Source organism: Pristiophorus japonicus, chromosome 13 (genome assembly GCF_044704955.1).
Source record: "Pristiophorus japonicus isolate sPriJap1 chromosome 13, sPriJap1.hap1, whole genome shotgun sequence".
NCBI classification, from domain to species: domain Eukaryota; kingdom Metazoa; phylum Chordata; class Chondrichthyes; family Pristiophoridae; genus Pristiophorus; species Pristiophorus japonicus.
This window is the reverse complement of record NC_091989.1, coordinates 192,463,374-192,488,289: the sequence shown is the minus strand read 5'-3', so window position 1 is coordinate 192,488,289 and position 24,916 is coordinate 192,463,374. Positions and strand designations below refer to the sequence as shown.

The following is a 24,916-nucleotide window of genomic DNA, read 5'->3' as shown; positions in this document are numbered from 1 at the left end:
GGTGCTGAGATGGTCATGGCTGTTGAAGCTTTCGAAAGCGAAGACTCATCTGTGACAGCCCGTCAGATTAAGGTCTGGACAAATAAAGACCTGCTACTATCTTTAGTTAAGAAATGTGTCCTGAATGGGGACTGGGCAGCCACGTACGGGGCATGCCCTGAGGAGTTTAAACCGTTTCATAGGCGCAAGGATGAATTCTCGATTCAGGCCGATTGCTTACTGTGGGGAAACTGAGTAGTCATGCCCCAGAAAGGCAGAGAGGTGTTTATCAGAGAACTCCACAATGAGCACCCGGGCATTGTCATGATGAAGGCAATTGCCAGGTCACACGTTTGGTGGCCAGGGATAGATGCAGACCTGGAACTTTGTGTTCGCAGGTGTAACACGTGTGCTCAGCTGGGCAACGCACCCAGGGAAGGCCCCTTTATCCCCTGGTCCTGGCCCGCCAAGCCATGGTCACGCATCCATGTGGACTACGCAGATCCTTTCATGGGGAAAAATGTTTTTGGTTGTAGTAGACGCCTACTCCAAATGGATTGAGTGTGACATTTTAAATTCAAGCACATCCTCTGCCACGGTAGAAAGTCTACGGGCAATGTTCGCCGCCCACGGTCTACCGGACATCATGGTCAGTGACAATGGCCCGTGCTTCACAAGCACTGAATTCCAGGACTTCATGGCAGGCAATGGAATCAACCATGTCAGAACGGCACCGTTCAAGCCGGCCTCAAACGGCCAGGCAGAACGAGCAGTGCAGATAATCAAACAGGGGATGCTCAGAATCCAAGAGGGTTCCCTACAAAGCCGCTTATCACGCCTCCTGTTGGCCAATAGATCCCGACCACACTCGCTCACAGGGGTCCCACCCGCAGAGCTGCTAATGAAAAGGACGCTCAAAACCAGGTTATCCCTTATACACCCCACCATGAAAGAAATTGTTGAGAGCAGGCGTCAGTCACAATGTGACTACCATGACAGGAATGTGAGGACGCGATGTATTGATGTCAATGACCCTGTTTTTGTCCTTAATTACGCTGCAGGGCCAAATGGCTCGCAGGCACTGTGATTGCCAAAGAGGGGAATAGGGTTTTGGTAGTTAAACTTACCAATGGACAAATCTGCCGCAAACACGTGGATCAAACTAAAAGGAGGTTCAGCAACCCCATAGAAGAAGCAGAGGAAGAACACGACGTAGAGTTTACTCCATCACAGGTGACCGAACACCGGAACCAAGTGGAGGAGAGCCCAGTCACTGTGGGCAGTCCGGACAGGCCTGAGGCACCACAAACAGCAGACACTCAGGCCAGCGCCCAACAACCGGAGCCCCAACTCAGGCGCTCTACAAGGGAGCGTAAACCACCAGAGAGACTCAACCTGTGATCCCAATAAGACTTTGGGGGGGGGAGGTGATGTCATGTATTCAACCAGCATTGTAACCCATGTATAAGCTGACCTAAGTTGTACACCTTGAGAACATTGACCACAAGGGGGTGCACTTGTGGGAGACACTCCTAACCTGGACTGTCCGGTATAAAAGGGAAAACTCCACCCACCGTCTGTCTCTTGAGGTCTTGGTAATAAAGGTAACTGGTCACAGAGTGACCTTCTCTCAAGTATGGGCCTCGTGTGCATTTTTTCTGTATAGAAAGGTCATATTAGTTTCAGATCGTCAACGATGCATAGCCAGCAGTATAACTGCAGACTTTGAAAGAAATAGAAAAGGAAATTATAATTTAAATGGAGAAAAATTGCAAAGTGCTGCAGTACAGAGGGACCTGGGGGTAATTGTGCATGAAACATAAAATGTTAGCATGCAGGTTACAAGTGATCAGGAAGGCCAATGGAATGATAGCCTTTATTGCAAGGGGGATAGAGTATAAAAGCAGAGAAGTCCTGCTACAACTGTACAGGGTATTGGTGAGGCCACACCTGGAGTACTGCGTACAGTTTTGGTCTCCGTATTTAAGGAAGGATATATTTGCATTGGAGGCGGTTCAGAGAAGGTTCAGTAGGAAGATTCCAGGGAGGAGGGGGTTGAGCTATGAGGATAGGTTGAGCAGGTTGGGCCTATACATATTGGAGTTCAGAAGAATGAGAGGTGATTTTATCGAAACATATAAGATAATGAGGGGTCTCGACAAGGTGGATGCAGAGAGGATATTTCCACTCATAGGGGAAACTAAAACTAGGGACATAGTCTCAGAATAAGGGGCTGCCCATTTAAAACTGAGATGAGGAGGAATTTCTTCTCTCAGAGGGTTGTAAATCTGTGGAACTCTCTGCCCCAGAGAGCTGTGGAGACTGGGTCACTGAATACAATATTTAAGGCGGAGATTGACAGATTTTTGAGAATAAGGGAGTAAAGGGTTATGGAGAGCGGGCAGGGAAGTGGAGCTGAGTTCATGATCGGATCAGCCATGATCTGATTGAATGGCGGAGCGGGCTCGTGGGGCTGTATGACCGACTCCTGCTCCTATTTCTTATGACTTCGGTTAGGTGAAGTGCAATGACCGCTTATTTCTTTGTGCACGCGGCCCATTCAACATACCACAAGTAATCTGTGCACGCGTGAGTGCGCTCACAGGTCTGTAGAGTGGTTGAGTGGGAGTGGCTGAGCCAGCCATGTGATGTTCACAAGACTCAATAAAACCCCAGCTCGTTGGGTTCGGGGATCCACAATGGGGCAGGTGGTTGTGAGCCCGGTGGATGAACTGATAATGTTTAGCGCCGGAGGGACTGGAGTGCATCATCACCTCCGGCAACCAAATTTTAATTTGATTTTATGTCTAAAGTTTAATTTGCCGGTTTTAATGCCCCCCTCCCTACCCTCTTTAGCCAGGGGGCACTTGTATAATTTGTGTGTTGGTGCCCTCAAACCCCCCCCCACCCCACCACCAAAAGGGGGCACTGGAAAAAACATTTATTTTGGAGTGTGACCCCCCCCCCCCTTGCAGGGGGCATTTGTTTAAAGTGTACAACTAAAATAGTTGAACTGGTAACGTGTAGTGTGATTGTTAAACTTTTGCTAATAAACCAACTAGTTCTTAATAGCAATGTGTTGAGAACTGCATGGCCGCGGAGCTCAACGGGAACATTGGTCGGGAGGTGCGTGGCCAGTCCCAGGGCATCGTTTCTCACAGCCTGTGGTATAACTGTAGTCCAGTGTGAACCCAAGTTTATCAAGTTCGCTTCTTGGGTTGGGGGCAGGGAGGTGGGGGAGGGGGTGGCGAGGTGGGGGAGGGGGCAGGGAGGTGGGGGAGGAGGCAGGGAGGTGGGGGAGGGGCGGCGAGGTGGGGGAGGGGGCAGGGAGGTGGGGGAGGGGGCGGCGAGGTGGGGGAGGGGGTGGCGAGGTGGGGGAGGGGGTGGTGAGGTGGGGGAGGGGGCAGGGAGGTGGGGGCGAGGTGGGGGAGGGGGTGGCGAGGTGGGGGAGGGGGCGGCGAGGTGGGGGAGGGGGCGGCGAGGTGGGGGAGGGGACGGCGAGGTGGGGGAGGAGGTGGCGAGGTGGGGGAGGGGGCGGCGAGGTGGGGGAGGGGGCAGGGAGGTGGGGTAGGGGGCAGGGAGGTGGGGGAGGGGGCGGCGAGGTGGGGGAGGGGGCAGAGAGGTGGGGGAGGGGGCGGCGAGGTGGGGAGGGGGCGGGGAGGTGGGGGAGGGGGCAGGGAGGTGGGGGAGGGGGCGGCGAGGTGGGGGAGGGTGGGGGAGGGGGCAGGGAGGTGGGGGAGGGGGCGGGGAGGTGGGGGAGTGGGCAGGGAGGTGGGGGAGGGGGTGGCGAGGTGGGGGAGGGGGTGGCGAGGTGGGGGAGGGGTCCCATCAGCATTTGGAAGCTGAGCAGTAAGAGCTGGACCCAAATGCTCAAAGCTGCACTGACCTGGCCTGAGATCGGTATCTACAGCACATGGCCCCCAAAACACACACCTCATTTTTATTCATTCTGAGGCTGTGGGCGTCGCTGGTCAGGACGGCATTTATTACCCATCCTGCTACTTGCAGGACCTCCTTCCTGAACTGGTACAGTCCGTGTTTGGAGCGAGTTTGAGAGAATGGAGTGGCTCGCTGGACCACTTCAGAGGGTAGTTGGTGTGGGTCTGGAGTCACCTGGAGTCACCCAGACCGGGTAAAGGCGGCAGGTTTCCTTCCCGGAAGGACATTACTGAACCTGTTGGGTTTTTAATGACAATCTGACAGCTTCATGGTGACTTTTACTGAATCCAGCTTTTTAATTTCCCAGATTTTTGTCCAACTGATCTGAATTCTGAAATCGCCCCGGTGGGATTATTAGCCCAGTAAAATAACCATCATGGGGCTGCATTTTCCAGCCTTCTGTGCTACGTTTTTCACCCCGGAGCTGAGGTAATGGCGGGGGTGAGGTGTTCTGGGCAGATGGTCAGTCTCCAGCGCCCCGCGGTGATCCTCGGCTCCGGTTTAGCGGCAGCGCCGAGCAGAACCACTCGGCAGAGCTGTGCCCGGTGTACAAGGCCCGTGGTCGTGACACCCGCCTGACCCATCCGCTGGAAAGTGCATCCCGCACTGACCGCCCGGGGAATGGCGCCCCCCACTGACCGCCCGGGGAATCGCGCCCCCCACTGACCGCCCGGGGAATGGCGCCCCCCACTGACCGCCCGGGGAATCGCGCCCCCCACTGACCGCCCGGGGAATGGCGCCCCCCACTGACCGCCCGGGGAATCGCGCCCCCCAGTGATCGCCCGGGGAATGGCGCCCCCCACTGACCGCCCGGGGAATGGCGCCCCCCACTGACCGCCCGGGGAATGGCGCCCCCCACTGACCGCCCGGGGAATCGGAGCAGTCTCTAATAATCCCATCAGCGAAGAACTGAGTATTGGACACGTGAGGTAAGTCCGATTGTTTCTTCTTTACATTTTTTAGCGATGTGTGTTGTGGTGGTGTGTTGGTGTGGTTGTTAGGTTCCCCACTCCCCAAATTACCACCATGGTTTCGTGCTAGCAGCGATCTCTTGTCCACCGGCCACCGAACCAGATGGGCAACAGTGCGTCGGTTGCATGGCTTTAACCAAGGGAGAAGAACCATGTTTTACACCTCAAGCGGGAGGTCTCGCTTACCCCGGTAAGGGGGAAATCGCTCATACAATCAGTGGATAATCACAATGTCGGGGTGGGGGTAGAAGACAGACCTCAAACCAATCCCAGGTTTCAATGTGGGTCTCAAGTGCCAAACCGCTTCAAGTGACCAGAGGCCGTTGCAGATGTGCGGGAACTCTCTCTACACTGAGCAGCATGGAATAGCCACAAACTAATGCATTCGTTGCACACGGCTGTGGGTGGGTTGGGGGAATGGGTACAGAGTAGGATTACAACCTCTTGCCTCACCCAACGTCGAGACTTCTGTAGCTCACAGCCGAGGGCAGGAGAGGCGAGGGGATGGGGAAGGGTTGCGGTGCTGGTTTAATGGGTAGTGGAAGTGACCAAGTCAATGGGCCAATTTTCCTCCCGCTGGGTGTTGCGCCTGCGTTGCTCTGTCCATTCCCCCCGTGGGTCTGTCCAGTTGGGTTTTGATCGGGGGTCAGGGGTCGGCGAGAAGGTCGTTGGTGTCTACGATTGGAAGGAAGCGAGGACAGTTCTTCCCTTGAGGGGCTGCGGGGGCCGGAAGTTGTCCACCATCTGCAGCTTCTCAGAGTCTCCCTCTCCCGAGAACAACAGCATCCGGAACTTGTCCATCTGCACCGAAAACAGGGAACAACAGCATAAGGACACAAGAACAGAAGCATTAGGAGCAGGAGTCGGCCATTCGGCCCCTCGAGCCTGCTCCACCATTCAATAAGATCATGGCTGATCTTCAACCCCAACTCCACTTTCCTGCCCAATCCCCAAATCCCTAATGCCCCGGGAGTCCAAATATCTATCGATCCCAGCCTTGAATATATTGAGACTGAGCATCCACAGCTCTCTGGGGCAGAGAATTCCAAAGATTCACCACCCTCTGAGAATGATTGTATATTTTCACACAAAGGGTAGGCAAAGTGTGGAACTCTCTCCCACTGAAAGCAACAGATGTTAGCTCAATTCATCACTTTAAATCCTAGAATGATGGATTTTTGCTCGGCAAGGGTATAAAGGTTTATGGAGCCAGGAAGGGTGGATGGAGTTAGGATACAGATCATCCATTGAATGGTGGAATAGGCGCGAGGGGCTGAATGTTTTAATAGGAATAGGAGTCCACCAAAGAGGTTCAAGCCTCACTCCAGAGACTAGAGATCGTAATATAGGCAGACACTCACCGTGCAGTATGGAGGGAGCGCCGCACTGTCGGAGGGGCAGTGCTGAGGGAGCGCCGCACTGTCGGAGGGGCAGTGCTGAGGGAGCGCCGCACTGTCGGAGGGGCAGTACTGAGGGAGCGTCACACTGTCGGAGGGGCCGTCTTTCTGATGAGTGGTTAAACTGAGGCCCCCCTTGCCTTCTCGGCGGATGTAAAAGATGCAGTGCACTGGAGTCTCTGGACTTGAACCCACAACCTCCTGACTCAGAAACGTGCCCTGCTACCCACTGAGCCACAGCTGACAAGCCCGAGCCCAAGTCCCTCAATTAGCCAGACACAACCCCGGGGAATGAGAGGCTTGTGTGGGCAAGGTGGTTAAATACAAACTTGCTGATCGATGTACCAAAGGAAAGCCACGTGTGTCATGTTGTTCTCCGTGTCCGACACTTGGACAGATTACTTCGAGGGCGAGCTGTCCAAGCACAGCTCTGGCCAGCTGCCACGTCCTGTTGGAGTGGAGCCAATTTATAAAGCCGACAGCACTGAGCAGGGCTAGGGGAACGCACATCTTAAACACACAGGGACACCCCGCCCCGCGCACAGATCCCGACCCCACTCACACCCACGTACCCACCCCCACACGCAGATCACACGCATCACTCCACCAAACACCTTCTCAAGGGCAATGAGGGATGGGCAATAAATGTTGGGCTTGGCAACGATGCTCACATCGCAGGAACAAATAAAAAAAAAGCACTGATCAAAATCCTCACATCGCTGGAGATATATCTCCGCAAGATCCTGAAAATCCCGCAAATCCCCTGGGAGGACTGACGCACCAACATTAGCATCCTTGACCAGGCCAACATCCCCGGCATTGAAGCACTGACCACACTTGACCAGCTCCGCAGGCCACATAGTTCGCATGACTGACACGAGACTCCCAAAGCAAGCGCTCTACTCAGAAACATAGAAAATAGGTGCAGGAGTAGGCCATTCGGCCCTTCGAGCCTTCACCACCATTCAATATGATCATGGCTCTTCATTCACCTCAGTACCCCTTTCCTGCTTTCTCTCCATACCCCTTGATCCCTTTAGCCGTAAGGGCCATATCCAACTCCCGGAACTCCTACACGGCAAGCAAGCCCCACCCCAGGTAGGCAGAGGAAAAGTTTCAAGGACACCCTCAAAGCCTCCCTGATAAAGTGCAACAAAACCCACCGACACCTAGGAGTCCCTGGCCAAAGACTGCCCTAAGTGGAGGAAGTGCATCCGGGAGGGCGCTGAGCACCTCGAGTCTCGTCGCCGAGAGCATGCAGAAACCAAGCGCAGGCAGCGGAAGGAGCGTGCGGCAAACCAGCCCCACCCTCCCCTTCCCTCAACTGCTGTCTGTCCCACCTGTGACAGGGACTGTGGCTCCCGTATTGGACTGTTCAGCCACCTGAGAACTCACTTTTAGAGTGGAAGCAAGTCTTCCTCGATTCCGAGGGACTGCCGATGATGATGTGAGCCTCGCTGGTCCACAGCTCACTATCATGGAACACACACACACACACACGCGCACGCACACACGCGCACGCACACACGCGCACGCACACACGCACACACACACACGCACACACACACACGCACACACACACACGCACACACACACGCACACACACACACGCACACCAACAGCCGTGACTCAAAGGGCAGCACCCTCGCCTCAGAGTCATGAAGATTGGGTTTAATTTCCACTCCAGAGATTCGAGCACAAAATCCAGGCTGACATTCCCAGTGCAGTGCTGAGGGAGTGCTGCACTGTCGGAGGTGTTGTCTTGCAGATGAGACGTTAAACCGAGGCCCCGTCTGCTCTCTCAGGTGGATGTAAAAGATCCCGGGGCACTATTTCAAAGAAGAGCAGGGGAGTTCTCCCCGGTGTCCTGGGGCCAATATTTATCCCTCAATCAACATCACTAAAACAGATTATCTGGGTCATTATCACATTGCTGTGTGTGGGAGCTTGCTGTGCACAAATTGCCTGCCGCATTTCCCACATTACAACAGTGACTACACTTCACAAATACTGCATAGGCTGTAAAGCGCTTTGGGACATCCGGAGGTGACAAAAGGCAATGTTGCAAGCTTTTTTTTTTTAAATGTGCTGACTGTCTATTTTCGATCGTTTATGTATTAAACTTGCAGCATTCCTGTATTGGAGCTAACCCCAGGGACTGTCAGCATTGACCTCTCCATCACAGCCTTTCCCCGCTCCGGAGGAACTTCCTGCAATCCCTGCATCGGCACCCAGCAATCACGCAGTGGCCGGTTCAAGCTTGAGGCAGCCCCCGACACTGGCCCCGACCGAGGTCAGTGCTGCAGTCCCAGAGCCAGAGCAGGAAGAGGTACCATTCCCAACCCCTCCAGGGCAGTCCTGGAGATCGGCAGCAATTGAAGATTAACCTGCACAGGGCACAGCCACCAGCAAAAACACGGGAGAAAAATCAACAGGACAATAAAAAAATAAGCGGGTTTTCTTTCATTTTCATTGAACAGTTTTGTTTATTAGTTGAAAAAAAATGGGAATGAAAGGGCGTTTGATTGAATGATTGTTGACTGTCAATCGGGCTTTCCGATTGGCCGCGGGAAGGCGGGTCGTCACGAGGATGGGTGTGACGGGCGACCGATGGCTGGAGGGCATGGGAGGGGGCGATTGTAGGCGGGCAGTCATGTGACGAAATCTCCAGAGATGCATCCAACCAGAATAGGTCCAACTCTAGGAGTAGGCCGCAGGAGATAACACAACGGCATCAAAACCAGGAAAAGGGAGGTTCCCCGACTGACCTGATCAAGGTCTTCAAGATCATGAAGTGGGTCGATAGGATAGACAGAGATGGTTCCACTTGTAGGTGAGTCCAAAACTAGAGGCCGTCAATATAAGATAGTCACCAAGAAATTCAACCGGGAATTCAGAAGAAACCTCTTTGCCCAGAGAATGTGGAACTCGATGCCACAGGGAGGGGTTGAAGCAAATAGTATCGATGCTTTTAAGGGGGAGCTGGATAAACACACGACGGGGAAAGGAGTATGGTGATAAGGTGAAATGAAACAGGGTGCGAGAAGGCTGGTGTGGAGCAGGAACACCATCATTGGGCCCGAATGGACAGTCTCTGTGCTGTGAATGCAATGCAACATGGCTCAGATTTGGAACTCGGATGAAACAGATTTAAAAAAAAACCTTGAGAAATGGCTCCATTTTTGCCACATACTGAAATGGGTCACATCAGCACTTAACCTTGGGGCTCTTACCTTCTGCTTCACCCCTTCAACCCCAACATTTTTTAACCCCACTCTTTCCCCAGCCCCTGCTAAAAGACCTTGTAGGTTTCTGGGAACGGAGGCCCGCCTGAGACTGTATAAGCTGGTTTCTGAAATTCAGTGAAAAATCGAGGTCTGGCACTTGGGGCGAGTGAGTGTGTAAAAATGATTTGAAAAAATGCTTCGATCCCAATTAAATTATTCGTCTTTCTCCAAATACTCGCACAATCATCCTTGCTCGGTCTGAAAGAAACTCAGGCTCTCCTCTTGTAATGTATGAACCGGTGAGGGTGCTCACGGGTTTGTGGAGCTGCTGCACGGAGAGTGGCTTAGCCAGTCACGTGATGTTCACAAGACTCAATAAAACCCCAGCCAGTTGGGTGTCGGTCATCCACGATGAGGTATGCAGTTGTGAGCCTGGTGGATGAACCGGTAATGTGTCGTGTGACTGTTAAACCTTTGCTAGTAAACCAACTAGTTCTTAAAAATTTATTGCAACATATTGCTATTAAGCAAAGAACCCATGAAGCAAATCCATTACACTCACCGAAGGGTGTTCACCAGGTCTCCATTGTGAGAACAGAACTGGAGGTTGGGGTTTAAGATTGTGACATCGTTGCTCAAGTCCCACTGAAACTGCACTGGCCTCGGGCGGTGTCCCTCGGCATGATGGTAAAACCGGTCAAACCATTGACCACCTGGCTCAAAATCACATTCCCGTTCCTGGGATCCCATCATCCATCAACACACCGGTTTGTATAAGTTGCACAACCCAGAATGCAAAGCTTGTTCCTCCCCCACAATTTACATATTCTTTGCATTTACCAAAGGCTGTTTCGTTAACAATACTTTCTCATTGAAACGTACAAAGATTCTGAGGGGGATTGACAGGGTAGATGCTGAGAGGATGTTTCCCCCCGGGCTGGAGAGTCTAGAACCAGGGGTCACACAGTCTCAGGATAAGGGGTCGGCCATTTAGAACTGAGATGAGGAATTTCTTCACTCAGAGGGGGGTGAATCTTTGGAATTCTCTGCCCCAGAGGGCTCAGTCGTTGAGTATATTCAAGGCTGAGATCAATAGATTTTTGGACTCTCGGGGAATCGAGGGATCTGGAGATCGGGCGGGAAGGTGGAGTTGAGGTCGAAGATCAGCCATCACCTTATTGAATGGTGAAGCAGGCTCGAGGGGCCGTAGAGCTGACTCCTGCAAAGATGAGGGCATGGGGGCCTGGGGATGGGGGGGGGGGGGCAGGTAGCTGGAGTAAACTGAGGTCTCCACTACTCCCACACTCACGGGGTCACTGGAGAGTGATCGGAAGTGGCAGCCTGCGGATGAGAATTCAGAAAACACACACGGAGACATTCAAAGAAGCAAAGTTAAAACGTCCAACAGAAGGCCAGAAAAACCAGTTGCTGCCACACTGACAAACTGTTCTTAAAGGGTTTCCTGTTTCAAACGCCCAACGGGTTTTCAGACTGGCCCTGGGGCTGAATGAGTTGGCCCTTTAATTCAGAAACTTTTCTGACAATTTGCAGAAAATAAATTTGCTTTTGATGCAGAATGTTTCTCCTGATAGAGATCTTTAAAATAATGAAAGTGTTATATATACAGACTATAGATATACTCCATGTAGTCACTGTATAGTTGCATTAGATGAAGACTTGTTTACCTGATGTACTATCAATAAGGTTTACACTGTGTATATACTATGCTGGTACCACTAGAGGGTGCAACTGGTGGAGACCTGGGGTTTCCGGCCCTGGTGGCAGGGGCTGTATAAAAGGGTAGCCACATGCGGCTTGCTCACTCTGGAAACAGAAACATATAAATAGGTGCAGGAATAGGCCATTGGGCCCTCGAGCCTGCACCACCATTCAATAAGATCATGGCTGATCATTCACCTCAGTACCCCTTTCCTGCTTTCTCTCCATACCCCTTGATCCCTTTAGCCGTAAGGGCCACATCTAACTCTCTCTTGAATATATCCAATGAACTAGCATCAGCAACTCTCTGCGGCAGGGAATTCCACAGGTTAACAACTCCCTGAGTGAAGAAGTTTCTCCTCATCTCAGTCCTAAATGGCCTACCCCTTATCCTTAGACTATGTCCCCTGGTTCTGGACTTCCCCAGCATCGGGAACATTCTTCCTGCATCTAACCTGTCCAGTCCCATCAGAATTTTATATGTTTCTATGAGATCCCCTCTCATTCTTCTAAACTCTAGTGAATAAAGGCCGTGTCGATCCAGTCTCTCCTCATATGTCAGTCCTGCCATCCCGGGAATCAGTCTGGTGAACCTTCGCTGCACTCCCTCAATAGCAAGAATGTCCTTCCTCAGATTAGGAGACCAAAACTGAACACAATATTCCAGGTGAGGCCTCACCAAGGTCCTGTACAACTGCAGCAAGACCTCCCTGCTCCTATACTCAAATCCTCTCGCTATGAAGGCCAACATGCCATTTGCCTTCTTCACCGCCTGCTGTACCTGCATGCCAACTTTCAATGACTGATGTACCATGACACCCAGGTCTCGTTGCACCTCCCCTTTTCCTAATCTGTCACCATTCAGATAATAGTCTGTCTCTCTGTTTTTACCACCAAAGTGGATAACCTCACATTTATCCACATTATATGCATCTGCCATGCATTTGCCCACTCACCTAACCTGTCCAAGTCACCCTTTACAAATAACGGACCAAGGTCACTACAGTTTGAGTACAACACATTGCATCGTGGAGTCACTCATAGGGACATTACAGACATAATAGAAAGGTTCAATTGGAGGGGTGGCGAGAGACATTTTCCACTGTGGGCGAGTCCAGAACATCGGATCACACGGGATATACGGCACAGAAACAGGCCATTCGGCCCAACCAGTCCATATCGGTGTTTATGACCCACTCGAGCCTCCTCCCGTCTCTCCTCATCTAAATCTAATCAGCATAACCCCTTCTCCCTCATATGCTCAGGTAGCCTCCACAGAGAGACAGGCAGAGAGAGAGAGAGAGACAGGCAGAGAGAGAGAGAGAGAGAGACAGGCAGAGAGAGAGAGAGCGAGAGAGACAGGCAGAGAGAGAGAGAGAGAGAGAGAGACACAGAGAGAGAGAGACAGGCAGCGAGAGACAGGGAGAGACAGAGAGAGAGAGAGACAGACAGACAGAGAGAGAGAGAGAGAGAGAGAGAGAGAGAGAGAGAGAGAGAGAGAGAGAGAGAGACAGACAGACAGAGAGAGACAGAGAGAGAGACAGAGAGAGCAGAGACAGAGAGAGGCAGAGAGAGAGAGAGGCAGAGAGAGAGAGAGAGACAGAGACAGGCAGAGAGAGAGAGAGAGAGAGAGAGAGAGAGAGAGAGAGGCAGAGAGAGAGAGAGAGAGAGGCAGAGAGAGAGAGAGGCAGAGAGAGAGAGAGGCAGAGAGAGAGAGAGAGAGAGAGAGAGAGAGAGAGAGGGGGGGGGGGGGAGGGGGGCGGATGATCTAACTGGAGTGGGAGCAGGATGACGTGGGGTATAACCAGGGCTGGGCGAGAGGCCTGTGCTGTGAATTCGATGCACCGCAGAGAGAGAACAATATAACAGCAATCAGAGCAGCAGGAGATTAACGGTGTGGGAGGACAGAGAAAGGACACGTTCGCAGCAGACCAGCGCGGGAGAATGGGGGCAGACTGTAGGCAGGCAGGAGACTCGGGCATTGAGCAGTGAGTCACCACAGTGACAGAACCAGGGCAGGGACAGCAACACGGGGCAGGGACAGGCTTTGTACGCAGTGCAGTCTGCAGCGTGGGGGTGGGAGGGGGAATGAAGAGGAAGAACAGAACGAAAAAGATTGTCTCACACTGAAGCAATTGAGCGTCACTTGCACTGAATCTCCCCTCCCCCAACAGCTTTAACCCTTCGGGTCTTTGTCGGCAGCCGAGCTTCCAGATCAGTCAGTAACTGCAGTGGTGGTATTTACACCGTACGTATCGGCATCTGACTATAGGAGCTAGGGACTGACATCCTCACCCCCACAACCCCCCACCCCCACCCATCCTCTCATCCCACCCCCTCGACCCCCACCCTTCCCCCATCATCATCATCGGCAGTCCCTCGGAATCGAGGAAGACTTGCTTCCACTCTGACAGTGAGTTCTCAGGTGACTGAACAGTCCAATACGGGAATTACAGTCTCTGTCACAGGTGGGACAGACAGTGGTTGAGGGAAGGGGAGGGTGGGACTGGTTTGCCGCACGCTCCTTCCGCTGCCTGCGCTTGGTTTCTGCATGCTCTCGGCGACGAGACTCGAGGTGCTCAGCGCCCTCCCGGATGCTCTTCCTCCACTTAGGGCGGTCTTTGGCCAGGGACTCCCAGGTGTCGGTGGGGATGTTGTACTTTATCAGGGAGGCTTTGACGGTGTCCTTGAAACGTTTCCTCTGCCCACCTGGGGCTCGCTGGCCGTGTAGGAGTTCAGAGTAGAGCGCTTGCTTTGGAAGTCTCGTGTCGGGCATGCGAACAATGTGGCCCGCCCAACGGAGCTGGTCGAGTGTGGTCAGTGCTTCAATGCTAGGGATGTTGGCCTGAGCGAGAACACTGATGTTGGTGCGTCTGTCCTCCCAGGGATTTGTCGGATCCTGCGGTGGGAGCGAGAGAGGGGGAGCCAGAGAGAGCGTGCATGTCCAATTATCGTGGTTTAACAGTGCAATTAGACCTCGTGCTCTCCAGCTTCTCTGGAATCCTGGGCACCATTAACCTTATCTCCATAACCTTTTGATACAATTAACAATTAACTTTGCCTAATGATTTAATGGAGTAATCTTTAATGCACTCTATAAACAGCAAATGCCAGGAAGGTCCATTGGAAACTGTTTCCGATCAATCTCATTGGAAAAGCCACTCGTGAGATACGGGATATTAATGGGGTGGGTACTGGAAACAGCTAAATTCAGCTTTAATTACCGAGCAAGAGAGCACAGAAGGCCATTCGGCCCATCGAGCCTGTGCCAGCCCTTTGCTAGTCCAATCCAAAACTAACCCACTGCCCTATATCATCCTCTACTTCAGATATTTATGCGATTCTCTCTCAGATCGATGGTTTCTGCCTCAACCATTCCCTGTTGCAAAGCATTTCATAAAAAGGAAGACTTGCATTTATATAGCGCCTTTCACAACCACCGGACGTCCCAAAGCCCTTTACAACCAATGCAGTTTTTTTTTTTGAAGTATAGTCACAGTTGTAATGTGGGAAACGCGGCAGCCAATTTGTGCACAGCAAACTCCCACAAACAGCAATGTGGCAATGACCAATGTGATAGGAGGGGAAATTTCTTCACCCAGAGGGTGTGCACTTGAAGTGCCGTAACCTACAGGGCTACGGACCGAGAGCTGGATTAGGCTGGGTAGCTCTTTGTCAGCCGGCACAGACATGATGGGTCACATGGCCTCCTTCCGTGCTGTAAATTTCTATGATTCTATTCTATGACCAGATAATGTGTTTGTGATGTTGTTTGTAGGATAAATATTGGCCCAGGGAGAACTTCGAACCTCCCCCCCCCACCTATTCCCCACCAACCCTGTGCCCCGCCTGAATCAGCTTCAAAATACTGTCATGGGATCTTTTACATCCACCCGAGAGCACGGACGGGGCCTCGGTTTAATGTTTCATCCGAAAGACGCCACCTCCGACAGTGCAGCGCTCCCCCAGTACTGCACTGGGAGCGCAAGCCTAGATTTATGAAGCTACAACCTACTGACTCAGACGAGAGTGCTCCCCATGAGCCACAGTGGCACTCTGATGGGCTCCCTGATGGTGATCCAGGTCATGCTCTCGTAGACAGGAGGCGTGGTCATGGAATCTGGGTACGTCCAGTAATCAGAACGGTTACAGCGCAGAAGGCCATTCGGCCCGTCGAGCCCGTGCCGACTCTCTGCAAGAGCACTTCAGCCAGTCCCCCTCCCCCACCCTTTCCCCGTAGCCCTCTTTTAAAAAAAAATTATCTTGGGTACTTATCCAACTCCCTTTGAAAGCAGTGATTGAGTCTGCCTCCCCCACCCTCTCAGGCAGCGCAGTCCAGATCCTAACCACTCGCTGTTTTCTTGATGTCGCCTTTGGTCCTTCTGCCAATCACCTTAAATCTGTGTCCTCTGGTTCCCGACCCTTCCACCAATGGGAACAATTTCTCTCTCTCTACTCTGTCCAGGCCCCTCCCGATTTGGAACACCTCGATCAAATCTCCTCTCAACTTTCTCTGCTCCAAGGAGAACAACCCCAGCTTCTCCAGTCTATCCCCGTCACTGAAGTCCCTCATCCCTGGAACCATTCTGGTAAATCTCCCCTGCACCCTCTCCAAGGCCTTCACATCCTTCCTACAGTGCGGGGCCCAGAATTGGACACAATACCCCAGTTGAGAAACCCGACATTTAGGCAGGAGACACTGTGGGTCAAAGTCCTTAAACTGGGCCTTTTTTTCCTGTCAAGAGATCAATACAGATTGCGTTTCAAAATCGTCCGGCTCACATGTAAATACATCTCTTGGAACCTCTCTCCTAACTCTTGGGTCATTTTAAATCGATGATCCCTCATCAGTGACTCCCCAACCAGAGAAAATGGCCCATCCTTATTCGCTCTACCAAAACCCTCCAGAGTTTTAAGCAGATGGGCTGAGGCAGGGCGGAGTCGGGTGATGTTACAGAGGTGGAATAAAGCGGTCTTGGGGATGGTTAGAAGCTCAGCTCGGGGTCAAATCCGACACCAAGGTTGCGAACAGTCTGGTTCAGTCTCAGATAGTTACCAGGGAGAGGAATGGAGTTTTGTGGCAGGGACTGAAGACAATGGCTTCGGTCTTCCCAATACCTAGCTGGAGGAAATTTCTACTCATCTGGATGTGGGACAAATCAGAGACAAGGTGAGGGAGGGCGGTGGTGTGGCAGGTTGACAGCGTACACATGGAACCTTGAATTCCCGGAGACTCCAGGATAATCCTGGAGGGTTGGCGAACCTGGTTACACGAGGCCACTCACCTGCTTCTCGGACACCCTGATGGGCTCCCTGAAGACGATCCAGGTCACGCTCTCGTGGAGAGGTGGTGTGGTCAGGGAGCCTGGGTACGTCCAGTAATCCCTGCACTGGGGCAGGAGACACTGTGGATCAAAGTCCTTAAACTGGGCCTTGGTTTCCTGTCAAGAGATCGAGACAGATTCAGTTTCAAATTTGGCCGGCTCAGAGATCCAGTCGCATTAATTCAGCTCAGTATTTATCGATTAACACCAAACTGTGCAAATAAACACAGGCATTAGGAGCAGGAGTCGGTCACATGGCCCCTCGAGCCTGCTCCACCATTCAATAAAGATCATGGCTGATCTTCGACCTCAACTCCACTTTCCCGCCCGATCCCCATATCCCTTAATTTACTTAATATCCAAAGATCTAGCGATCTCAGCCGTGAATATACTCAAAGACTCAGCTCATTGATGTGTATAAAATGATGAGGGGCCTGGATAGAGTGGATAGGAAGGACCTGTTTCTCTTGGCAGAGGGATCAACAACCAGGGTCATAGATTTAAAGTAATTGGTAGAAGGTTTAGAGGGGATTTGAGGGGAAATGTCTTCACCCAGAGGGTGGTGGGGGTCTGGAACTCACTGCCTGAAACCCTCACCACATTTAAAAAATATTTGGATGTACCGTAACCAGCAGGGCTACGGACCCAGAGCTGGAAAGTGGGATTAGGCTGGGTAGCTCTTGGTCGGCCGGCGCAGACACGATGGGCCGAATGGCCTCCTTCCGTGCTGTAAATCTTTCTGATTCTATGAGTCTCTGATTCATCCACAGCCCCCTGGGGTAGAGAATTCCAAAGATTCACCACCCTCTGAGTGAAGAAGTTTCTCCTCGCCTCAGTCCTAAATGGCCGCCCCCTTTATTCTGAGACTAGTTCTCGACTCTCCGGCCTCTCAGCTGCTAACCTGTCAAGCCCTCTAAGAAATTTAGACCATTCAAATGAGATCACCTCTCATTCTTCGAGAATATAGGCCCACTCTCTCTTCATCGTACAACCCTCTCATCCCAGGAATCAATCTAGTGAACAAAAATCTAGAGCCAGGCGTTTCAGGAGTGAAGTTAGGAAATATTTCTACACACAAATAGTTTGTTCCAGCCCCTCCAGGGCAAATATATCCTTCCTTCGGTAAGGAGACCCAAACTGGGCACAGTACTCGGGGTGTGGCCTCACCAAAGCCCTATGTATTTGTAGCAAGACTTCCTTACTCTTATACTCCAACCCCCTTGAAATAAAGACTAACATAGCATTTGCCTTCCTAATTACTTGTTGTACCTACACCAAACAATTCCTGGCAGTTTCATCATCGTAGGCAGTCCCTCGTATCGAGGGTGACTTGCTTCCACACCAAAAAGGGATGAGTTCCCAGGTGTTACAATGAAGGGCCAAATATTCCGAATCCCAAACTACATCCTGAAGGGTGGAAGATGCCTGTGCGTGGATTTTTTTAACGTGGGGTGACCGTTGCACACCAGCCACCACACGGGCTTGACAGAGCGAGGTCTTGGTCCAGTGGCAAGGGTTAACCAGGACGACTGGAGACCAGCTCTGCTGCACAGACCTGGTGCGCTCACATATCGCAGTGTGGGCTGGTCCGTGCTGCCTGGATCCCCGCCTCTCCTGGGCCCCGAACTCTCGCCTCTCCTCAGATGTATCTCATCATCCACAGACACTCCATATTTAACCTGTGTGATCGCAGCCAAGGCTGCAGTGAGGATGCCACTCCAACAGGCTACCTGGACTGCAGGGTCGTCTGTCCAGTCACCCTGGGCCATCTCACACCACTTCCTGCAATGGCTGCTCTCCTACCTACTGTGTGCAGTTTTGGTTTCCATATTTACGAATGGATATACTTGCTTTTGAGGCAGTTCAGAGAAGGTTCCCGAGGTTGATTCCGGGGATGAGGGGGTTGACTTATGAGGAAAGTTTTTGGGCCTCTACTCATTAGAATTCAGAAGAATGAGAGGTGATCTTATCGAAACGTCTAAGATTATGAGAGGGTTTGACAAGATGGATGCAGAGAGGGTGTTTCCACTGATGGGGGAGACTAGAACTAGGGGGCATGATCTTAGAATAAGGGGCCACCCATTTAAAACTGAGATGAGGAGAAATTTCTTCTGAAGGTTGTAAATCTGTGGAATTCACTGCCTCAGAGAGCTGTGGAAGCTGGGACATTGAATAAATTTAAAACAGAGATAGAGAGTTTCTTAACCGATAAGGGGTTATGGGGAGCGGGCGGGGAAGTGGAGCTGAATCCATGATCGAATCAGCCATGATCTTATTGAATGGCGGAGCAGGCTCGAGGGGTCAAATGGCCGACTCCGGTTCCTATTTCTTATGTTCTTATACCCCGCCTGCTACCGATGGTGTTTTCATGCAGGTCAAGGGGCGCAAGTATAGAGGTAGTAAAAACTAGGGCAAGGCCGTGGTGGAAACAGGCTACAGTGGGAGAGTTTGGGCCCTTGTCGGATGGATTTTGGGGGAGTTTAGGTACCCAAGGGGTGGGCTTCGAGGGACTGTGATTCTGTTTGTATTCCTGCAGTGAACGCGTTTAACGGCATCATATTGTGGTTCCAGTTTACAAATGGGGGCCTTGGGCAACAATGGCTGTGGGGCTGTAGTTCGTTTCACGTTTACAAATCACAATGACGGTAGAATCTTTCCCTGAGCTGTTCGGCACACGGATCCAGCCAATTTCCCACAGAATCACAGTCAGCACCAACCATAACTCAGCTGCCAGTCAATGCTGAATACTTACAGCTTTGACCAAAGGTCACAGGGTCATTCGTGTGAACCAGTTCCTGATAATGAGCGAAGTGATTGTTCCGAGGTTGGTGTGTGGAGCAAATGGTGTGAAAACCATGTGACCCCCGGGTCTCTGCCTGTCCCAACAGGCTGACTTTAAAAGTGACCGAGAAAGAAAGAAAGACTTGCATTTATATAGCGCCTTTCACGACCACCGGACGTCTCAAAGCGCTTTACAGCCAATTAAGTATTTTTGGAGTGTAGTCACTGTTGTAATGTGGGAAACGCGGCAGCCAATTTGTGCACAGCAAGCTCCCACACACAGCAATGTGATAATGACCTGATAATCTGTTTTAGTGATGTTGGTTGAGGGATAAATATTGGCCCCAGGACACCGGAGAGAACTCCCCTGCTCTTCTTCAAAATAGTGCCATGGGATCTTTTACGTCCACCTGAGAGCACAGAATGGACCATTCTTGACCACCGGACGTCCCAAAGTGCTTTACAGCCAATGAAGTATTTTTTGACGTTTGGTCAAAAAGGTTGATGTAATGCTGGCCTTCATGTCTAGCGGACTAGAATACAACGGGGTAGAAGTTATGCTGCAGCTGTACAAACCCTGGTTAGACCTCACCTGGAGTTCAGTGAGCCGTTCTTGGCAGCACACTTTAGGGAGGATATATTGGCCTTGGAGGTTTACCAGAATGATACCCGGACTCCAAGGGTAAAGTTACGAGGCGAGGTGTTGTATTCCCGACAATTTAGAAGGTTAAGGGGAGATCTGATCGCGGTTTTCAGGATATTAAGGGGAACAGATAGGGTAGATAGAGAGAGACTATTCCCGCTGGTTGGGAGTCTAGGACTAGGGAGCATAGTCTAAAAATTAGAGCCAGACCTTTCGGGAGTGACATTAGGAAACACTTCTACACACAGGATGGTAGGAGTTTGGAACTCTCTACCACTTGGAGACGTCCGGTGGTCGTGAAAGGCGCTATATAAATGCAAGTCTCTTTCTTTCTTTCTCGGTCACTTTTCAAGTCAGCCTGTTGGGACAGGCAGAGACCCGGGGGTCACATGGGCTAAGGGAGAGAGTGGTTTTCACGCCATTTGCTCCACACACCAACCTCGGAACAATCACTTCGCTCATTATCAGGAACTGGTTCACACGAACGACCCTGTACTGAGGTTATCCACTTTGGTGGTAAAAACAGAGAGACAGACTATTATCTGAATGGTGACAGACTAGGAAAAGGGGAGGTGCAAAGAGACCTGGGTGTCATGGTACATCAGTCATTGAAGGTTGGCATGCAGGTATAGCAGGCGGTTAAGAAAGCAAATGGCATGTTGGCCTTCATAGCGAGGGGATTTGAGTACAGGGGCAGGGAGGTGTTGCTACAGTTGTACAGGGCCTTGGTGAGGCCACACCTGGAGTATTGTGTACAGTTTTGGTCTCCTAACTTGAGGAAGGACATTCTTGCTATTGAGGGAGTGCAGCGAAGGTTCACCAGACTGATTCCCGGGATGGTGGAACTGATCTATCAAGAAAGACTGGATCAACTGGGCATGTATTCACTGGAGTTCAGAAGAATGAGAGGGGACCTCATAGAAACGTTTAAAATTCTGACAGGTTTAGACAAGTTAGATGCAGGAAGAATGTTCCCAATGTTGGGGAAGTCCAGAACCAGAGGTCACAATCTAAGGATAAGGGGTAAGCCATTTAGGACCGAGATGAGGAGAAACTTCTTCACCCAGAGAGTGGTGAACCTGTGGAATTCTCTACCACAGAAAGTTGTTGAGGCCAATTCACTAAATATATTCAAAAAGGAGTTGGATGAAGTCCTTACTACTAGGGGGATCAAGGGGTATGGCGAGAAAGCAGGAATGGGGTACTGAAGTTGCATGTTCAGCCATGAACTCATTGAATGGCGGTGCAGGCTAGAAGGGCCGAATGGCCTACTCCTGCACCTATTTTCTATGTTTCTATGTTTCTATGTTTCTATGCAAACGGCGATTGATGCTGGGTCAATTGTTAATTTTAAAATCGGAGATTGATAGCTTTCTGTTTACCAAAGATATTAAGGGATATGGAGTTAGGTCACAGATCACCTATGATCTCATTGAATGGTGGAAGAGGCTCGAGGGGCTGAATGGCCTCCTATTTCTGTTCCTATTGCAGTTTTGTGAAAATGCTGGATTCAGTAAAAGTGACCATCAATCTGTCGGATTGTCATTAAAAACCCAACTGGTTCACGAATGCCCTTTAGTGAAGGGAACCTGCCGCCCTTACTCGGTCTGGGCCTATAGGTGACTCCAGTCCCACACAGCACTGTGCTTGACCCCTAACGGCCCTCTGAAGTGGCCCAGCAAGCCACTCGTTGTAACGAACCATTACTGCAGTGGCTCAAGTCGGCCAGTAGGGGCGGGCAATAAATCTAAGAATTATCGGATCGTACAGCACCGAAGGAGGCCACTTGGCCCAGCCAGGCTCTCCATTACATTCTCATTGCCAAGTCCACATTCCAAGAATAAATGGTTCACTTAATAAATCAATTACTTTCTAAAAGTGATTTTTATCGCAGCCAGCAGTTGGCAGGAAGCAAAGTCCCACAAACATTGAGATAAATGACCAGCTAATCTGTCTAAGTGAGATCTCCTAACTCGAGTGCCATTCATCATCACAGGCAGTCCCTCGGAATCGAGGAGGACTTGCTTCCACTCCCAAAGTGAGTTCTCGAGTGGCGGAACAGTCCGATACGAGAGCCACAGACCCTGTTACAGGTGGGACAGACATTCGTCGAGGGAAGGAGAGGGTGGGGCTGGTTTGCCGCGCGCTCCTTCCGCTGCCTGCGCTCTCGGCCTCTTCACGCACTTTGCGTCGAGACTCGAAGAGCTCAGCGCCCTCCCGGATGGACTTTCTCCACCTCGGGCGGTCTGCGGCCAGGGTCTCCCAGGTGTCAGTGGTGATGTCACACTTTACCAGGGAGGCTTTGAGGGTGTCCCTGTAACGTTTCCGCTGTCCTCCTTTGGCTCATTTACCACGAAGGAGCTCCACATAAAGCATTTGCTTAGGGAGTCTCGTATCTGGCATGCGAACTATGTAGCCTGCCCAGGGGAGCTGATCGAGCGTGGTCAGTGCTTCAATACTGGGGATGTTGGCCTGGACGATGACACGGATGTTGGTGCGCCTGTCCTCCCAGGGGATTTGCAAGTGCCACGTTGATGTTTAGTGTCTACCTCGGGTGCCGCACTTCTCCCTCAGTACCGCGCGGAAGCGTTGGCCTAGATTATGGGCTCAAATCCTGGGGTGGGTTTCCAACCCGCGACCATCTGATTCAGAAGCAAGATGACGTGAGCAAGAACTGAACTAAACTCCTTCTGTGGTCCTGGCCTGCCGCTGGTCTGTCACAGGCCTGGGCCACCACGCTGCTCGTGGCCGTTGCTCGCCACTCCTTTTACGGCCCCCGACCCGCGAGAGACCATCAGCAACGGGTCAGGGCCACAGGGGGAGTGGTGAGCGGCGGCCATGGGCAGCGTGGCGGCTATGCCACTGCAAGGTGCAGCGCGAGCTGGTGCAGGAGGGCAACGGCAGTGAAGAGGGCGACTGGATCGGACGTCATCAAGGTCCAGGTCGGTGACTGGAGCACAGGCAGGTACAGCAGGAGCGGCGAGATCGGAGAGCGACGTGATCGGGGCCCAGAAGAGGCGAGGGCCCAGGGGCAGCACGGGCCAGCCCACACTGCGATATGTGAGCACACTAGATCCTTGCAGCAGAGCAGGTCTCCAGTCGTCCTGGGTAATCCTTGCCACTGGACCAAAAGCCCGTGTGGTGACTGGTGTGCAACGGCCACCACACGTTAAAAAAAATCCACGCACAGGTATCTTCCACTGTTCAAGATGTAGTTCATTGTAACACCTGTGAGCCCATCTTTTTTTGGTGTGAAGAGCGTCATCCTGGTCACGAGGGACGGCCCAGTAGCAGTACTTGACGACTCCAACGTTCTCCTGGCCGGCCTCCCATCTTCCACCCTACATAATATTGAGCTTATCCAAATCTCTGCTGCCCCGTGTCCTAACTCGCACCAAGTCCCGCTCACCCATCACCCCCTGTGCTCACTGCCCCCGTGTCCTAACTCGCACCCAGTCCCGCTCACCCATCACCCCCTGTGCTCACTGCCCCGTGTCCTAACTCGCACCGAGTCCCACTCACCCATCACCCCCTGTGCTCACTGCCCCGTGTCCTAACTCGCACCCAGTCCCGCTCACCCATCACCCCCTGTGCCCAGTGTCCTAACTCGCACCCAGTCCCGCTCACCCATCACCCCCTGTGCTCACTGACCCCGTGTCCTAACTCACACCGAGTCCCACTCACCCATCACCCCCTGTGCTCACTGCCCCGTGTCCTAACTCACACCCAGTCCCACTCACCCCTCACCCCCTGTGCTCACTGCCCCGTGTCCTAACTCACACCCAGTCCCACTCACCCATCACCCCCTGTGCTCACTGCCCCGTGTCCTAACTCACACCCAGTCCCACTCACCCCTCACCCCCTGTGCTCACTGCCCCGTGTCCTAACTCACACCCAGTCCCACTCATCCATCACCCCCTGTGCTCACTGACCCCGTGTCCTAACTCGCACCCAGTCCCGCTCACCCATCACCCCCTGTGCTCACTGACCCCGTGTCCTAACTCGCACCCAGTCCCGCTCACCCATCACCCCCTGTGCTCGCTAACCCACATCGGCTCCCGGTCCAGCAAATAAAATATTCGCATCCTCGTGTTCAAATCTCTCCGTGGCCTCGCCCCTCCCTATCTCTAATCTCCTCCATCCCTCAGAGATCTCTGCGCTCCTCCAATTCTGGCCTGTTGTACATCCCTGATTATAATCACTCCACCATCGGTGGCCATGCCTTCAGCTGCCTGGGCCCCAAGCTCTGGAACTCCCTCCCTGAACCTCTCCACCTCTCTCTCCTCCTTTAAAGGTGCTCCTTAAATCCCACCCCCCTGTCCAGATGCCTGAGTCTTTGGCTCAATGTCAATTTTTGTTTGATTATGTTTCTGTGAAGCGTCTTGAGAGGTTTCACGAGACTGACGGCGCTGTACAAGTGTAGATTGTTGTTGATTGGAAACGGAAGACACAGATTCAACATCAGTTTCAGCTCCCGCTCACAACTTTTTATTATTTAGGGCCAAGGATAAACGTCTGTGAAAGCTGTTGGGATTGTTTCAAAAACCTAATGGTTCCCAAATGTCCTTCAGGGAGAGGAGTCTGTCAGGAATTAGCTTGGTTCGGCCTATCCGTCCCAATCTACATCGTTGACTCTTAATACCCCAATGAAATGGCCTAGCAAGCCACACTGTTGTAAGATTAATTAGGATTGGGAATATCCCTCAGCACTTTCTCGGAGCAACTGGAGACCAGCATTGAACAAAGTGGGATAGATTGAGTAGGTTGGGCCTATACATATTGGAGTTCAGAAGAATGAGGTGTGATCTTATTGAAACTTATAAGATAATGAGGGGGCCCGACGAGGTGGATCAGAGAGGATGTTTCCACTCACAGGGGAAACTAAATCATAGTCTCAGAATAAGGAGCCGGCCATTTAAAACTGAGATGAGGAGGA

The 24,916-nt window shown here is 51.9% G+C and overlaps 1 protein-coding gene across 1 annotated transcript in view; it reads right to left on the bottom strand.

Moving 5' to 3' along the window:
* Positions 1-4,822: 4,822 nt before the first annotated feature.
* The window catches only part of ca7 (carbonic anhydrase VII), a 45,417-nt gene continuing 25,323 nt past the window's right edge, over positions 4,823-24,916 (bottom strand). The window contains exons 6-7 of the mRNA XM_070897046.1: positions 16,518-16,673; positions 4,823-5,690 (exon numbers count right to left, since the gene is read on the bottom strand). Of these exons, the coding sequence (XP_070753147.1) occupies positions 5,565-5,690; positions 16,518-16,673 (282 nt within the window). The 3' untranslated portion in view covers positions 4,823-5,564. The remainder of the gene's footprint in view (positions 5,691-16,517; positions 16,674-24,916) is intronic.